This window comes from Barbus barbus, assembly GCF_936440315.1.
Source record: "Barbus barbus genome assembly, chromosome: 15".
Classification (NCBI taxonomy): domain Eukaryota; kingdom Metazoa; phylum Chordata; class Actinopteri; order Cypriniformes; family Cyprinidae; genus Barbus; species Barbus barbus.
In genome coordinates this window covers 10,295,169-10,306,929 of record NC_136743.1, presented here as the reverse complement: position 1 = coordinate 10,306,929, position 11,761 = coordinate 10,295,169, and the positions used below count along the sequence as shown (strand labels likewise).

The following is an 11,761-nucleotide window of genomic DNA, read 5'->3' as shown; positions in this document are numbered from 1 at the left end:
ATTTATTGATATTTGTTCATTCATTCATTACTTTTTCAACAAATGGTCAGTAAAGGAAGTTACCTTTTGGAGGTCAAACAAATTTTTATATTAGCTGTATTATTTTGTATTAATTTTCTATGGGGTTGCAGTTTTTACTGCAAAAGTTTGACATGAAATGAAAACACCCTATTTTCTTAATGATCATGTTATAGATTTTTTTTCTTTGGTATTGTGAGGTTTAATCAAAATGTTTTGATCTTCCAGTGAAAACAACTTCTCCTGGGCCTCTCCAATCATGTAGTCCGCTTAAACTCTATTTTTAAGTGAACGCCCACATCTAAAAAGCCAATTAATAACCGATGAATTTAATATTTATTTCTTTTACGATTTGAATGTAGGCTGTTACAATATGGAAGGAAATATCCAAAAAGCTTTACCATGACTTAAAAATCCATGATTTTGCCATTTTGTTTATAAACATCAATGTAAAAATAGAATAAAATATGCAATTATAAATAAGTAATTTTTTAAAACTTAAATGTCAACACTTATGCAGTACAAACAAGACTAGGTTTTGGATTACATTTCTGTAAAGACACAAACTTTAAACAATGGATATTCTAGAATAAATTACAAAATTTTGCGATCAACATTCCTGAAGCGCGTCTGGATTTGGCGCCACCACTGTGTACGTGTATACGTCATTGTGGAATGTCATCAGACACGCCCATTACTTCCATTTTAGCCATGTGGCTATGACCACAAACGACCGCACAACCGATCCGTTTGTTTACGCATTGTAACTAATATTGTGCATGTTCAGACCGCAACCAAAATGTCCGAGTCCGTGTCCAGGTTTCAAGCCGAGGTGGCGGCCGTTATGGAGGTGTTACTGAAGGTGGCTGTCGTGGAGATAACGAAAGTTTTCGAAGGACGCGCATTGGATTGCTATGGCTGCACGGTCGATAGAGAAGCTCAGATCAAGGAAAATCTAGTGTGTGTCCCTGACATCAGGGCTCATATGCAAAGTGCATTGACTAATCTCTCTGACAAGATGGTTTGTAGTGTCGGTGTGCAAGTAGGAGAGACACTGCTGCCCCACCATCAGGGTATGTTTATCGGCGTAAACAACAGCCACTTCTCTAGCTGTGCGTGTAGCTTGGTTTACTTCCACATTAGTTGAATTCAACAGGAGTAGACCGGAAGTAGAGTCGTATGTGTCAAGCCGTTGAATGAATAATTCTTTAAAATGAACTAGTGTCTATTTTATGTTACTGGTTATTATTGTTATAGTGGCTGGTATAGTTTTCTTTTCCTAGTTACTGTTTATTAGTTAATACTTTCATCTTCTTTTGTTATTAGTCTCTATTCCAGTGGTATTTAGTTACTATTTATTAGACTAGAAATACTATTTTGAAATACTATTTATTTCATTACTTGTTATTCTTTAGACCAAATATTACACCTACTGAACTGATATTTTCAGTAACATTTCTGCATAGTAATATTCTAAATGTCAGTGCAACCCTGCAATGAAGGGAGTAAATGCGTATTGATTTCTTATAGTGTGTTCATTCAAGCCAGTTTTTCTAACTGTATCTATTAAATTAGTAATATCTATCTATATTAGGACTATATGTGATTTGCTGATTAACTGAATGACACGAGTAAATGAATGAAACTAAGTCACTGTTGGAATAAGTACTCCTGTCACATAGTTACTTACTGAAACTGAAAATGCTTTATTCATTGTTTGATTGCTTGAAGATAACAAGTAACAAAAAAAGTACTGTTTAGTTTTAAGGTTAAAATCGTTTGCCATATTTTTTAATAGTAGTTGCAACAGTCTGTTGACTGATATTTCAAGGTTAAAGTCCATCTTTGCAGTAGTTTATATTGTGTGGACCATTGCTTAGTTTTCATGCAAAAAAATAGTAATTTGTGCATGTGACTTTTCTTAAAACGATTAATAACTAATCATCATAAGACTTTTTATATATATAATCAAAGTGTTTTTGCAAAACAAAGTTCATAAACCTGTTTGTTTTTAATCACTTGGCCATGTAAACCTGAGCTGATTCTCAGTTTCAGGCACCTTTCAAATTCAAAAGTTCAAATGATTTTTGAAAGGACAGTGTGCTCTTAAACCCCTAAATAGTGTGCTTTAAGAAAGCCAGCAGCACTGTAATTGACACAGACCTGGTTTTTCATGTTTCTGAATTGTAATATATTGTATTCTTTGCCACCCCCAAACCCCATTCAGATCATTGCATGCCCACTGAGAGAGACAAGATCTGTCTGCAGGAATCCAGTGGAGAGGAGGGGCTTTCTCCCTCTGAAGCTCTCTGCAAGGAGTCTCCAGAAGCTGTAGATTTGCAATGCATGGTTGACCTTCCATGCTCTATCTTCAAAGAAACTGTAGGTGGCGCTGATTTTGAACTTTATCTTATAAGGTTCAAATTAAATGTTCAACTTTGATTAAATAATATTCATTACAGATTTTAGATTTCAAACCTGAAATTTAAATTAATTTATCAATTTATTATTATTTTTTTCACAAAACAATTGCATGTTCATAGTTTTCTGGTGTCATTTATTAGTTATTTGACATGCAATTAAATGGGTAAAATATTAGATCTTTTTTGGACTGGACTAAAGTTGACTCAAACCTCTTTTTAGGTTTGAGTCTCAGTCCAAACATTCACATTTGTAATTATTATTGCTATTATTATTATTATTGTAGCTAATTCTAAAAATGAATACAGAAACAGTACTGTTATTAATGACAAGGGTGCTGTAAAACAAAGTTGTATTTTAAAATAAAATAATTAGTTTTAAACTACAATTTTCAGGACTAATATTTATGTCTTAAATTCTTCCATTTCAAACATTCAAACCATCAGGTTATTTCATATTTTATATTCTCATGCTTTTATTTTGGCAAAATACTGGTGAAATGCTTTAAAATTCTTTCGACAAAAATGTTGGGAATTACATTGTATGTAAATAAAGTAAATCTAGCACACGTTGCATTCCCAGATATACATTAAACTTACAGAACATGCAGAGATCGAGATCACTGCATTTAATTTGAACCGAGACTCTGAAAACACTTGATTATGATTTGCCTGTGCTTTACTCTGAAACAAGCAGCACGTAAGACCATACAGTTATATAATTTTTGTTTTATATTGAATACAATTTATTAAAAGCTTTTCATAATCTCATGAACCTCCTGCAGTTCATTCACAAAACCCCATTTGGGAACAGTGACATACTGATTAATATAAATGTAAATGCAAAAGAAAATATTGCAATATTTTGTAGTATGTTCATTTTGTAATTTCTGCTTCTTTTGCCTTACTGACCAAGTCGTGTGTATTTACTGTTTTAGGGGATTGGTAGAGGAGACTTAATTCATGAAGTCCCATGGACAGAAGACTTAAAGACACCAGAGACAATTCAGGAAAATGGTATGAAGAAACCAGGCTTGCTTGATTCATAATCATTTATATTTAAAAGTGGTTTACTGTACAAAGCTAACCAACTATACTAAACTACATGAGTTAAATGCATAAATTGTATGCATACATTTCTTTGTAATAGATTCAGAAGTACACCCTTTGATGCTACAGTAATTTAATGTTTTATTTATAAAAAAATACAAAAAAATTAATACATTTTTGTGAGACAAAATATTTCACCCCCCCTTTTTTCTTTTTAGGTCTTCAGGGACTTGAAGAATCCTCTTCACACTCTGTAGTCGATCCAGAGTCTCATCCGTTCAGCTCTGTTTTAGGTATCATTCCCAGTGCAGACCTTTCCACTGACACTATGAGCCAGTGGGACCTTGGTCTTATGGAAGTCAGTTCTTTGCCGTCTGTTGAAAAGTCACCTCTCACAGAACCTTCGCAGTCCAGCAAAACCTCAGCGGAGGCCACTGAACTCAGCCAGGCATCAGATAATAGTGCTGTGAATGCCAAGAAGGTGCGTCTCCAGCTAAGCCAAACACCGTTCGATTGCAAACTGTTACGGCCTTGCTCTGTGCAGCTTGTGAATCTCCTGATGCTGTCAAGTGCACAAAGGCCAAATGGTTACAAGAGAAAATGCTTCTCTACACCCAAAGACTTGCAAACCCATCAGCGTGGCCATACGGGACGTCGGCTGTGCTGCTTTAAAGAGTGCGGGAATGGCATTTGGCGCCTGCAGGGTGTTCTCACACATGGACATGCTTATGCCTGCAAGATCTGCAGCAAGAAGTTCAAACGCAAGAAGATCCTGAAGCGGCACGAGCGATTTCATACAGGCGAAAAGCCGTATTCGTGCAGGAGGTGTAAAAAGACATTTGCCCTAAGGAAAAGCTTGCGAAGACACGAGCGCTTCCACACTGGAGAGAGACCTCACGTCTGCTCACACTGCAGGAAAGGCTTCCGTCTCAAAAACAATTTGAAGGCTCATCTGCGCTTTCACACGGGTGAAAAGCCCTTCATTTGCAATCTGTGCTCGAAGGGTTTTAGGATCCACAAGAACCTTGAGAAACACAGGCTCACTCACACGGCGCCAGTTAGCTTTCAAACTCTTCAATAACTGATAAACGTTGTGTGTGACCTAAACCAAACACCATATTTCTACCTCACATCAGAACCACTGTATCCAGATGGTAAATATAGCACACAATGGCCCTATTTTGTGTTCAGTTTTTCTCCGTTATGTCATGTTGCAAATGTTTTTGGACAGTTTTCTTCTATTGTAGTCTTTGCCCCCGACTGCATCTGTACTAATACTATACAAACTTTTTATTCTTCATTAGGTTCTTGCCACTAAGTGTAAAGTTAACACATCCAGGGCATAAGAGGGCGCAGTCATGCTGTCCAATTCAAGTATGACTGATTCTTGTTTGATGTAAATACTAAAATAGTAGATCTAGGATGCTTTTAAACTTTATTTTTCAAATAATTATTTTATCTTTTGTCTTAACTCTTAACAACCTAAACCTTTTAACCCATTCAAGTGGGTTAATGTGTGGATGAACACTGGAGATGATTGGATGCTGCAGGATTCACAGGGCTTTATATGTCCTTGTAATCATTTTTGAAGCGATTTGTACTTTACAGAGATTTTTAAAACTTCACTTTCTTAGCACGCTTTGTTCACTTTAAGCTGATTTAAAAAAAGCTAAAGAAAAAAAAAAAAAAGCTGTAACACTACTGCTTGCATTTTTCATTTTTTGTCTTTTAGATGTACTTTCTTACAATTAATGTGATATCTTTGTTTGGACCAAGCAAACATTTTTCTTTAAATCTTACAATTTAGATTTTTTTTTTTTTTACCAGCTATGTCAATCACTTGTTTTTAGTTTGATATATAAAACAAACAAACATACATGTAGTAACTTAGATTTGTGAGTTTGTAGCTAACAAAAGAAATGGTTTCACTATACTTTTTTATATTCCTCATAGCCATTGACAAGCATAAATAGTTTCTTTTTGAATAAACTATAACCTTGTCTTCATTTACTGGGCTGTTTTTTTTTTTTTATGTATGAAAGACAAAACCATATATAATTTCTTGCTATTGAGTAATACAACTTGACTCATTAACTAGAGCGGTATGGACAGTGATCTCAATTGAGAAATTTTACTAAAGAAAAATTGTTCCATAAGTGATAGAACTGCATTTAAGGAGAAAATCTTTGAAGGAACAAATATGCTTTTTCATCCATCATTCAAAGTAACCTTGCCCTTGAACTGATCATCTAGATGAGGGTTCGTAAATGGCGATTCATGAAGAATATTGATGAAATGCTAATAATTAAATCCTTTTATAAATGTATAAAACAAAATTTAAAATAACCAAAATAAAATACAAAAGGAAATATTTTGTTACTTGCATTTTGTTTAATGGTCATGTAACCATTAACTGGCATGAGTGAACTATGGCTATGTGAACGTTAAATTATTAAAATATAAACTTGTTAGTTCAAAGGGAAGAAAAAGTTTGAGAGCACTTTCTTATCCGTGAGCACCCTAATATTGGCTTCTATACAATATTTTATCTGTTTTGAATAGTCATCAGTAGACGAAGATACTTTTTATAGTGCACTAAATTCCATTTCAAAGTTGTCTGTTAGCAATAACTTCATAAATTTAAACCATTTTGGCTGCCTTTTAATACTTGAATAATTTCTGTAACACAATCTAAAAAAAAAGTCAGCAAATCCCCATAACAATGGCAAAAATATTTGACATGAGAGCACTTCTGAACACTGATCTAAGATACTGTCAATACAACATGAGAAAATTAAACAAAAATAATAGAATTTCTGAATGATTGTATTACTTGAGATTCACTAACACTCAAATTTTTCATCATAATCAAAACTACTATATTTGAAAATAATACAAAGGTTTGGATTTTGTCCCACTTTAAGCAAATCACAAGACACACACAAAAAAAAAAAAAATCACTGGACCAAAACTAAGTGGAAAAAATATGGTCCAAATAAAGTATAATCACATAGGTCCTTTTCTGACAATTTCAATGCGGAAAGAAAACAAAAGTTGGGGTTTGCAGTAGTACCTCCAACAGTTGTAACAAACATTTTCAACAGTGATTTTTCCACAGCTTTTTTTCATGCCTTAGCTATTTACAACAAAAACACTACAACTTCACTCATAAATCCAGTAAAATTCTGTTGTGTTCAGTGACAAAAAGACACATCCAGGCATGTTAAGACCCAGAAACATGAGGATTCTCATTTATTTGACGGTGGCTGAGTTCTGGCTCTTGATTGAACACCAGGCCATGAAAATATCCCTGTTAAGAGAGTAAATAGTGAAATTAGCAAGGTAATCTGACCATAACAAAAAGGGAGAATTTTTTTTAACAAGCACATGCATACAAAAAACAAACCTGCAGTGTGTTGCCACACATTCATTGCTGCAATACTCTTTATCCCAGTCTCGACTCTCCACGGCAGGGTTTGTGCATCCAGCACGGACACAGAGATTCGTAGGAGGAGCTGAAGAGGAGGCCTCAGGAGCAACACTTACCTCCATCTCTATCTGAAAGAGAAGGGATAAAACTTCTCTGAAGAACTCTTTTCCTGTATGGCTGTTAGTAATAAATTATAGTAGCTCTTAATAGTAAAGAATAGTCACCCAAAAATAAAAACTCAGCTGCCATTGTATTTTTAGTTCAAACAGAAGAAGTTTGTATGAAGTGGGAACTGAAACTGTTAGGTGCCACTGTTCTTTAAAATATCTTCTATTTTGTTCCAAAGAAAAAAAAAAGTCATACAGTGGTGTGATACAGGGGTCACACAGGGCTAACTTCCTGACTAAGTACCATAGTGTGAAGCATCGTTGAAGAAACTAACCAACTACTCGGGTCTGTTTCCTGAAACTGTAGTAAAATGGTTGTTTAAACCATGTTGGTTGAACAATAAAGGATTGTCATTAACAACATCATGCACAGGTGGTGGAACCACATAAGATTGCGACGCTGTATGCAAATGTTCTTTTGAACTATGGTTTCAGGACACAGAAACCATAGTTGGGTAACAACACTTTCGGAAAAAGCTTTGAAATAACATGACAATTTTCATTTTTAGGTCAACTATCCTTTTAATTAAGGGAAAAACAAACCTCTTCGGGCTCCTCTGTCACAGCCTCATCCGTCCCAGTGACCAACTCCTCTCTGGGCTCTTCAACTTGCACCTCAACAGGGGCAGGATGTGCTGAGGCTGAGATGGTGGTTGAGGCAATAACAGGATTTACACTTGTAGCTGTAGTAACAATAATTGGTGTGGAAAGGTCGGAGTGTAAAGAAGCGGGCACAATCTTTATCTGAAGAGGTGGAGGTGGTGTAGCCGTGACAGCTACAGAACCTCCTGTTCCTCCACGAGGCTTGGCCTGAAGCGGAGGTGGGGCTTGTGTTTGTACCATCTGCTGCAGACGTGGTGGCGGAGGGGTGCCCTGCATCTGCTGCAGAGGTGGAGGCTGTCGTCCGGCAGCAGCCGGCTGCACGGCTCGCAATCCAGCCGGAATCACCGTCACCATGGACGTGGGGATCTGGTGGATCTGAGATCCTCCCTGCAGCAACTGTTTGGAGATGATGATTTTTGTGACAGTGGGGGTCGGATTGGGGGAAGGGGGCAGGGGCTGGCCAATGGCCAGGGGTAGAGAGCCCGTGCGGGAACGGGTGGTGACTTGAGGCCCGTCGAGGATGATATTGGAGGCGCAGATGTTGGTGATGGTGTTCTGCTCAGGGATGGGAGTCAGTCGTGGACGGCCAGGGGCAGCAGGAGCAGTAGTGACGGGTGCGGGACAGGGGACAGAGGGAGGAGTTGAAGGAGCACTATCCTCCACCTCAGTGGATGACTGATGAGAAACAAAGAAAAGAAAGAAATAAGACTGGCAATCAAAAACTCACAGAGGACGAACCAGAAATAATTCCTCACTTTTGAGAGTTGATTTGCTCTGTAGGCTGCTAACACTTTCAAATACTCTTTCTTGGCTGCCTCCGTTTTCCTTTTGTAAACCTGAAATATACATAACACAAAATTACCCAAAATGCATTTAATTATGGGAATCATACATTTTCAGATTCTTTCTTTCAAAAAAAACCTTCTGAAATAACGTTAATCAAAAAAAAAAAAAAAAGGAAAATAATTCTGGCAAACAGTGAGTTTACACAGAATTTTTAATGACTTTGCAGTCTTATTAGACAACTGCATTTCAATAATTGGCCTTAAGTATAAATTAGCCAATGGTGTCAGTTTGGGGCAGGAGAATCAGTCTAAGCAATGGATGACAGTGTAAGATTTATTTGAAATAATCAACTTTTGTAACATTATAAGTGTAGTTACTGTCACTTTTAATTAATGTAATGCATCCTTCATTAAAAAAAAATCTTGACAGAAACTATTTCTTTAAAAAAATACTGGCTCCACTTGAGTGGTTGTGTATGTTAAATGGATTGCATTTTCTGCCAAAAAACTATACTCCACCTGTTTTTGCTCCTCTCCAAGGCTGTCCCACATGGACGCCACAATCTTTGACACCTCACCGAATGTGGCATTGGGGTTCTGGCCTTTAATGGCTGCCTGGGTGTCTCTGAAGAACAAAGCATAAGCTGACACTGGCTTCTGTGGTTCATTAGGATCTTTCTTCTTTTTTCCTTTTTTGCCTCCGAGTGTTGCTCCTGTGTCCACTGCAGTCAGAGGCACCATGGCCGGCTTACCACCCACCCTCCTCACCACAGCTGGAGGAGCGGAGGAGAGCTGGCTGGAACCCGTCAAGTTGGGGATGTGAGAAATGATCGCCGGAGAGGCTGAGGATGGGTCCACCAGCATAGTTTTCTAAAACACAAATGAGGAGAGGTTACAAGATGGAACAAAGAAAGAAAATGTGCCACCAATCAAGCCCATGACTGAAAGACTCACTTGTCTAAAATCCTCCATGTCTTCATCCTGCAACGAGCCAGCAGGAGATGGTGTGGTTGACAGCGGTTGGTCAGGAGACTTTGACACACTGGCTCCACCACCAAGGCTGAGCCCTAACTGAGCACTCAGATCTGAATGGTCTATGGTGGTAAGCTGGCTGTGTGCTAAGAGACTGTGGTTCATGTCGTTTATTGGAACGTCAATAGTCATGGAAGAGGAACTGTTGAAATGGGAGCCAACTGAATGCCCAAGTTCCTTAAAAAAAAAAGATAAAGTCTACACTTTACTCCAGATCGGCAGCATTTCAAATGCCAAAACTTATACACTAAAAGCATGAACATAAATTATCACTGACAGAAAAAGAAAAGCTTACCACACCCAGAGTTGAGCTCAGTAGTGTACTTCCCCCCGGCTGGTTAATCACACCCATACTCAGGTGCTCTATGCCCTGAGATGATGTATTCATGAAAGCAGAAGCAAAAGAGGGATCATTCCCCCCAACCACAGGATTACTGGCAAGACTATTTCCAACTCCAGAAGCACTTGAGGTCTCAGCTTGTTCAGCCAGCTCTCCGAAATGGGCTTCCACATCCTCTATGGTGAGCGCAGAATCTGGATCCAAGGAGATCGGTGGGATTTCAAACTCTTCATCACCCAGACAGGGTGTATGGAATGTTTTCTAAAATGAATACAGTTAATATAAACTGGCATTTAATAAATACATAAGTGAATATAAAAATGTATTACGTCAATATAATTTTTTTATATTACATATTATATTCAGATTGATATATAGAGAGAGAGTTCTGAATATAGAACTCAGAATTCTAGAATATGGAACAGTTACTTGAGGTTTGTGTAGCACTACCTCAGATGACCAATGATGACCAGGTCCACTGATGGTCAGGTATGAATCATTTCCACCAGAGAACTAATAAACAGAGGTTAAAATGTGTATTAATTGCATGCACACGGATAGATCAAAGATACACTAAATGACTGCAATAATAAACAATGTATAGTTCATTAAACTGAAGATATTTTTCTACACAAAGGTGCCAAATTTACCTTGTTCACTGGATCATATCCATTGTAAGACGAGTTATCCATGAACTCGGAATCAACATGTTGACCAGTCCCGTCTGAGAGATCCGAGTAAAAATTCAAATCCATGAGGATAATTCGAAGATCTCCTGATATCAGAGGAGCGGCTGAGCTTGTAACAATCCAAGAGCAACAAATAACAAAAATTCGATAGGCCAAATCATCTAAGAAAAAAAATGCTATTCACCAAAAGGAAAGAACCAAGAAACGCAGCACCATGTTCTCGGTATTGTCCAGCCTATGGTATGTGTTGCTCGATTGAATAATGCCAATTAACCTCATCAGGCGACCCAACACGCGGCGCAAGTATAACCAGATTTGTTTATAGATATATATATAGATAAACGTTAGCTAAGAGTGGTAGATAAAGGCTTACCAATTCACCCAGCCAGCCAGCAGCAGCTAACGTTAACTGGCTAAATGGTGCTAATCACAGAGTGAAACCCTACATGAGGTTTCATTCATAATCACAGGCCTCGCTGAGAAAGACTTCTGGTATTTCCTATGTGTAATATCCAAAGCCTTATTAAATTGCACTATATACTATATAATCTTAATACATAATCAAATTTATTGAACAAAGTTTGCTTAAGAGTTGCACTAACAGACAGTTGCTGAAAGTGGTAAAAATGGACCGATTCGATCGATACTCTGCTACGTTTGTCTGTTTGCATTCACAAGTCCGATTAATCGCACTCCGCTCAGGCCAAAAAGGAAACAATTTTTTGCTGAAAATATTTAATGTAGCTCAAACGTTGTTTATAACTGGTAAAACACCATAAATGTATTATTTTTCTTCATTATGTATTTACTATTCAGTAGCCACAACAAATTATTTTCTACGCTGCTGTTACAATGTCACATGACAGCTGGTACTTTTATCAGCCATGGTAAAGGTGCACCAATCACGGTCATTTAGGATTACTGGATAAGGAATCTTATTTAATCATTTTTAAGAGATTGAAGCAGCGTTGTTCCATTTTTACAAAAAGAGCCAATACTCGCAAATCTTTACCAAAAGACAAAATTGTCCTGTGATTTGAATCCATCTCTAAAGAGATTCCTGTAATCTGTGGCCCCAAGTGCCCCCTAGAGGGCATAAATCTTTTTTTTGGCCTATTCCTAATGTGTATTACAATCCATTTGAGTCCCCTTTATATACCTCCACACTCATATCTTTTAAATTTTGACATCATTACAATTCCTTTTACATTTTGAAGTGAATACAGG

At 37.3% G+C, this 11,761-nt stretch overlaps 3 protein-coding genes across 4 annotated transcripts in view; 2 read left to right on the top strand and 1 right to left on the bottom strand.

Annotated features, from left to right (window-relative positions):
- LOC306881703 (heterogeneous nuclear ribonucleoprotein C-like) overlaps nt 1-11,761 on the top strand; it is a 75,321-nt gene that overhangs the window by 21,985 nt on the left and 41,575 nt on the right. The window lies entirely within an intron of this gene.
- Nucleotides 710-5,493, top strand: LOC306881701 (uncharacterized protein). Its single transcript, XM_079435920.1, has 4 exons — nt 710-1,091; nt 2,246-2,400; nt 3,377-3,455; nt 3,707-5,493. Exons 1-4 carry the CDS (start codon nt 818-820, stop codon nt 4,567-4,569), a joined length of 1,371 nt encoding a protein of 456 aa, XP_079292046.1. The 5' UTR covers nt 710-817; the 3' UTR covers nt 4,570-5,493.
- On the bottom strand, nt 5,605-11,214 carry LOC306881698 (TOX high mobility group box family member 4-B-like). 2 transcript variants are annotated; one of them, XM_079435916.1, is made up of 9 exons: nt 10,496-11,214; nt 10,275-10,358; nt 9,801-10,106; nt 9,428-9,682; nt 8,993-9,343; nt 8,444-8,524; nt 7,629-8,363; nt 6,895-7,046; nt 5,605-6,798 (listed from the first exon to the last, which is right to left on the bottom strand). In XM_079435916.1, the coding sequence occupies exons 1-9, from the start codon at nt 10,598-10,600 to the stop codon at nt 6,741-6,743; spliced, it is 2,127 nt and encodes a 708-aa protein (XP_079292042.1). In that variant the 5' UTR covers nt 10,601-11,214; the 3' UTR covers nt 5,605-6,740. The 2 variants fall into 2 exon arrangements, with proteins under 2 accessions (XP_079292042.1, XP_079292043.1); XM_079435917.1 differs by having other exon boundaries at nt 10,296-10,358; nt 10,496-11,211.

Excerpts from the sequence above, each read along its gene's own strand:
- LOC306881701 (XM_079435920.1), top strand. The coding sequence starts at position 818 with ATGTCCGAGTCCGTGTCCAGGTTTCAAGCCGAGGTGGCGGCCGTTATG. Across the intron at positions 1,092-2,245 it reads ACTGCTGCCCCACCATCAGG|ATCATTGCATGCCCACTGAG; the intron begins GTATGTTTATCG and ends AACCCCATTCAG. Across the intron at positions 2,401-3,376 it reads GCTCTATCTTCAAAGAAACT|GGGATTGGTAGAGGAGACTT; the intron begins GTAGGTGGCGCT and ends TTACTGTTTTAG.
- LOC306881698 (XM_079435916.1), bottom strand. The coding sequence starts at position 10,600 with ATGGATTTGAATTTTTACTCGGATCTCTCAGACGGGACTGGTCAACAT. Across the intron at positions 9,344-9,427 it reads ACATGGAGGATTTTAGACAA|AAAACTATGCTGGTGGACCC; the intron begins GTGAGTCTTTCA and ends TTTGTGTTTTAG. Across the intron at positions 7,047-7,628 it reads TGACAGAGGAGCCCGAAGAG|ATAGAGATGGAGGTAAGTGT; the intron begins GTTTGTTTTTCC and ends CTTCTCTTTCAG.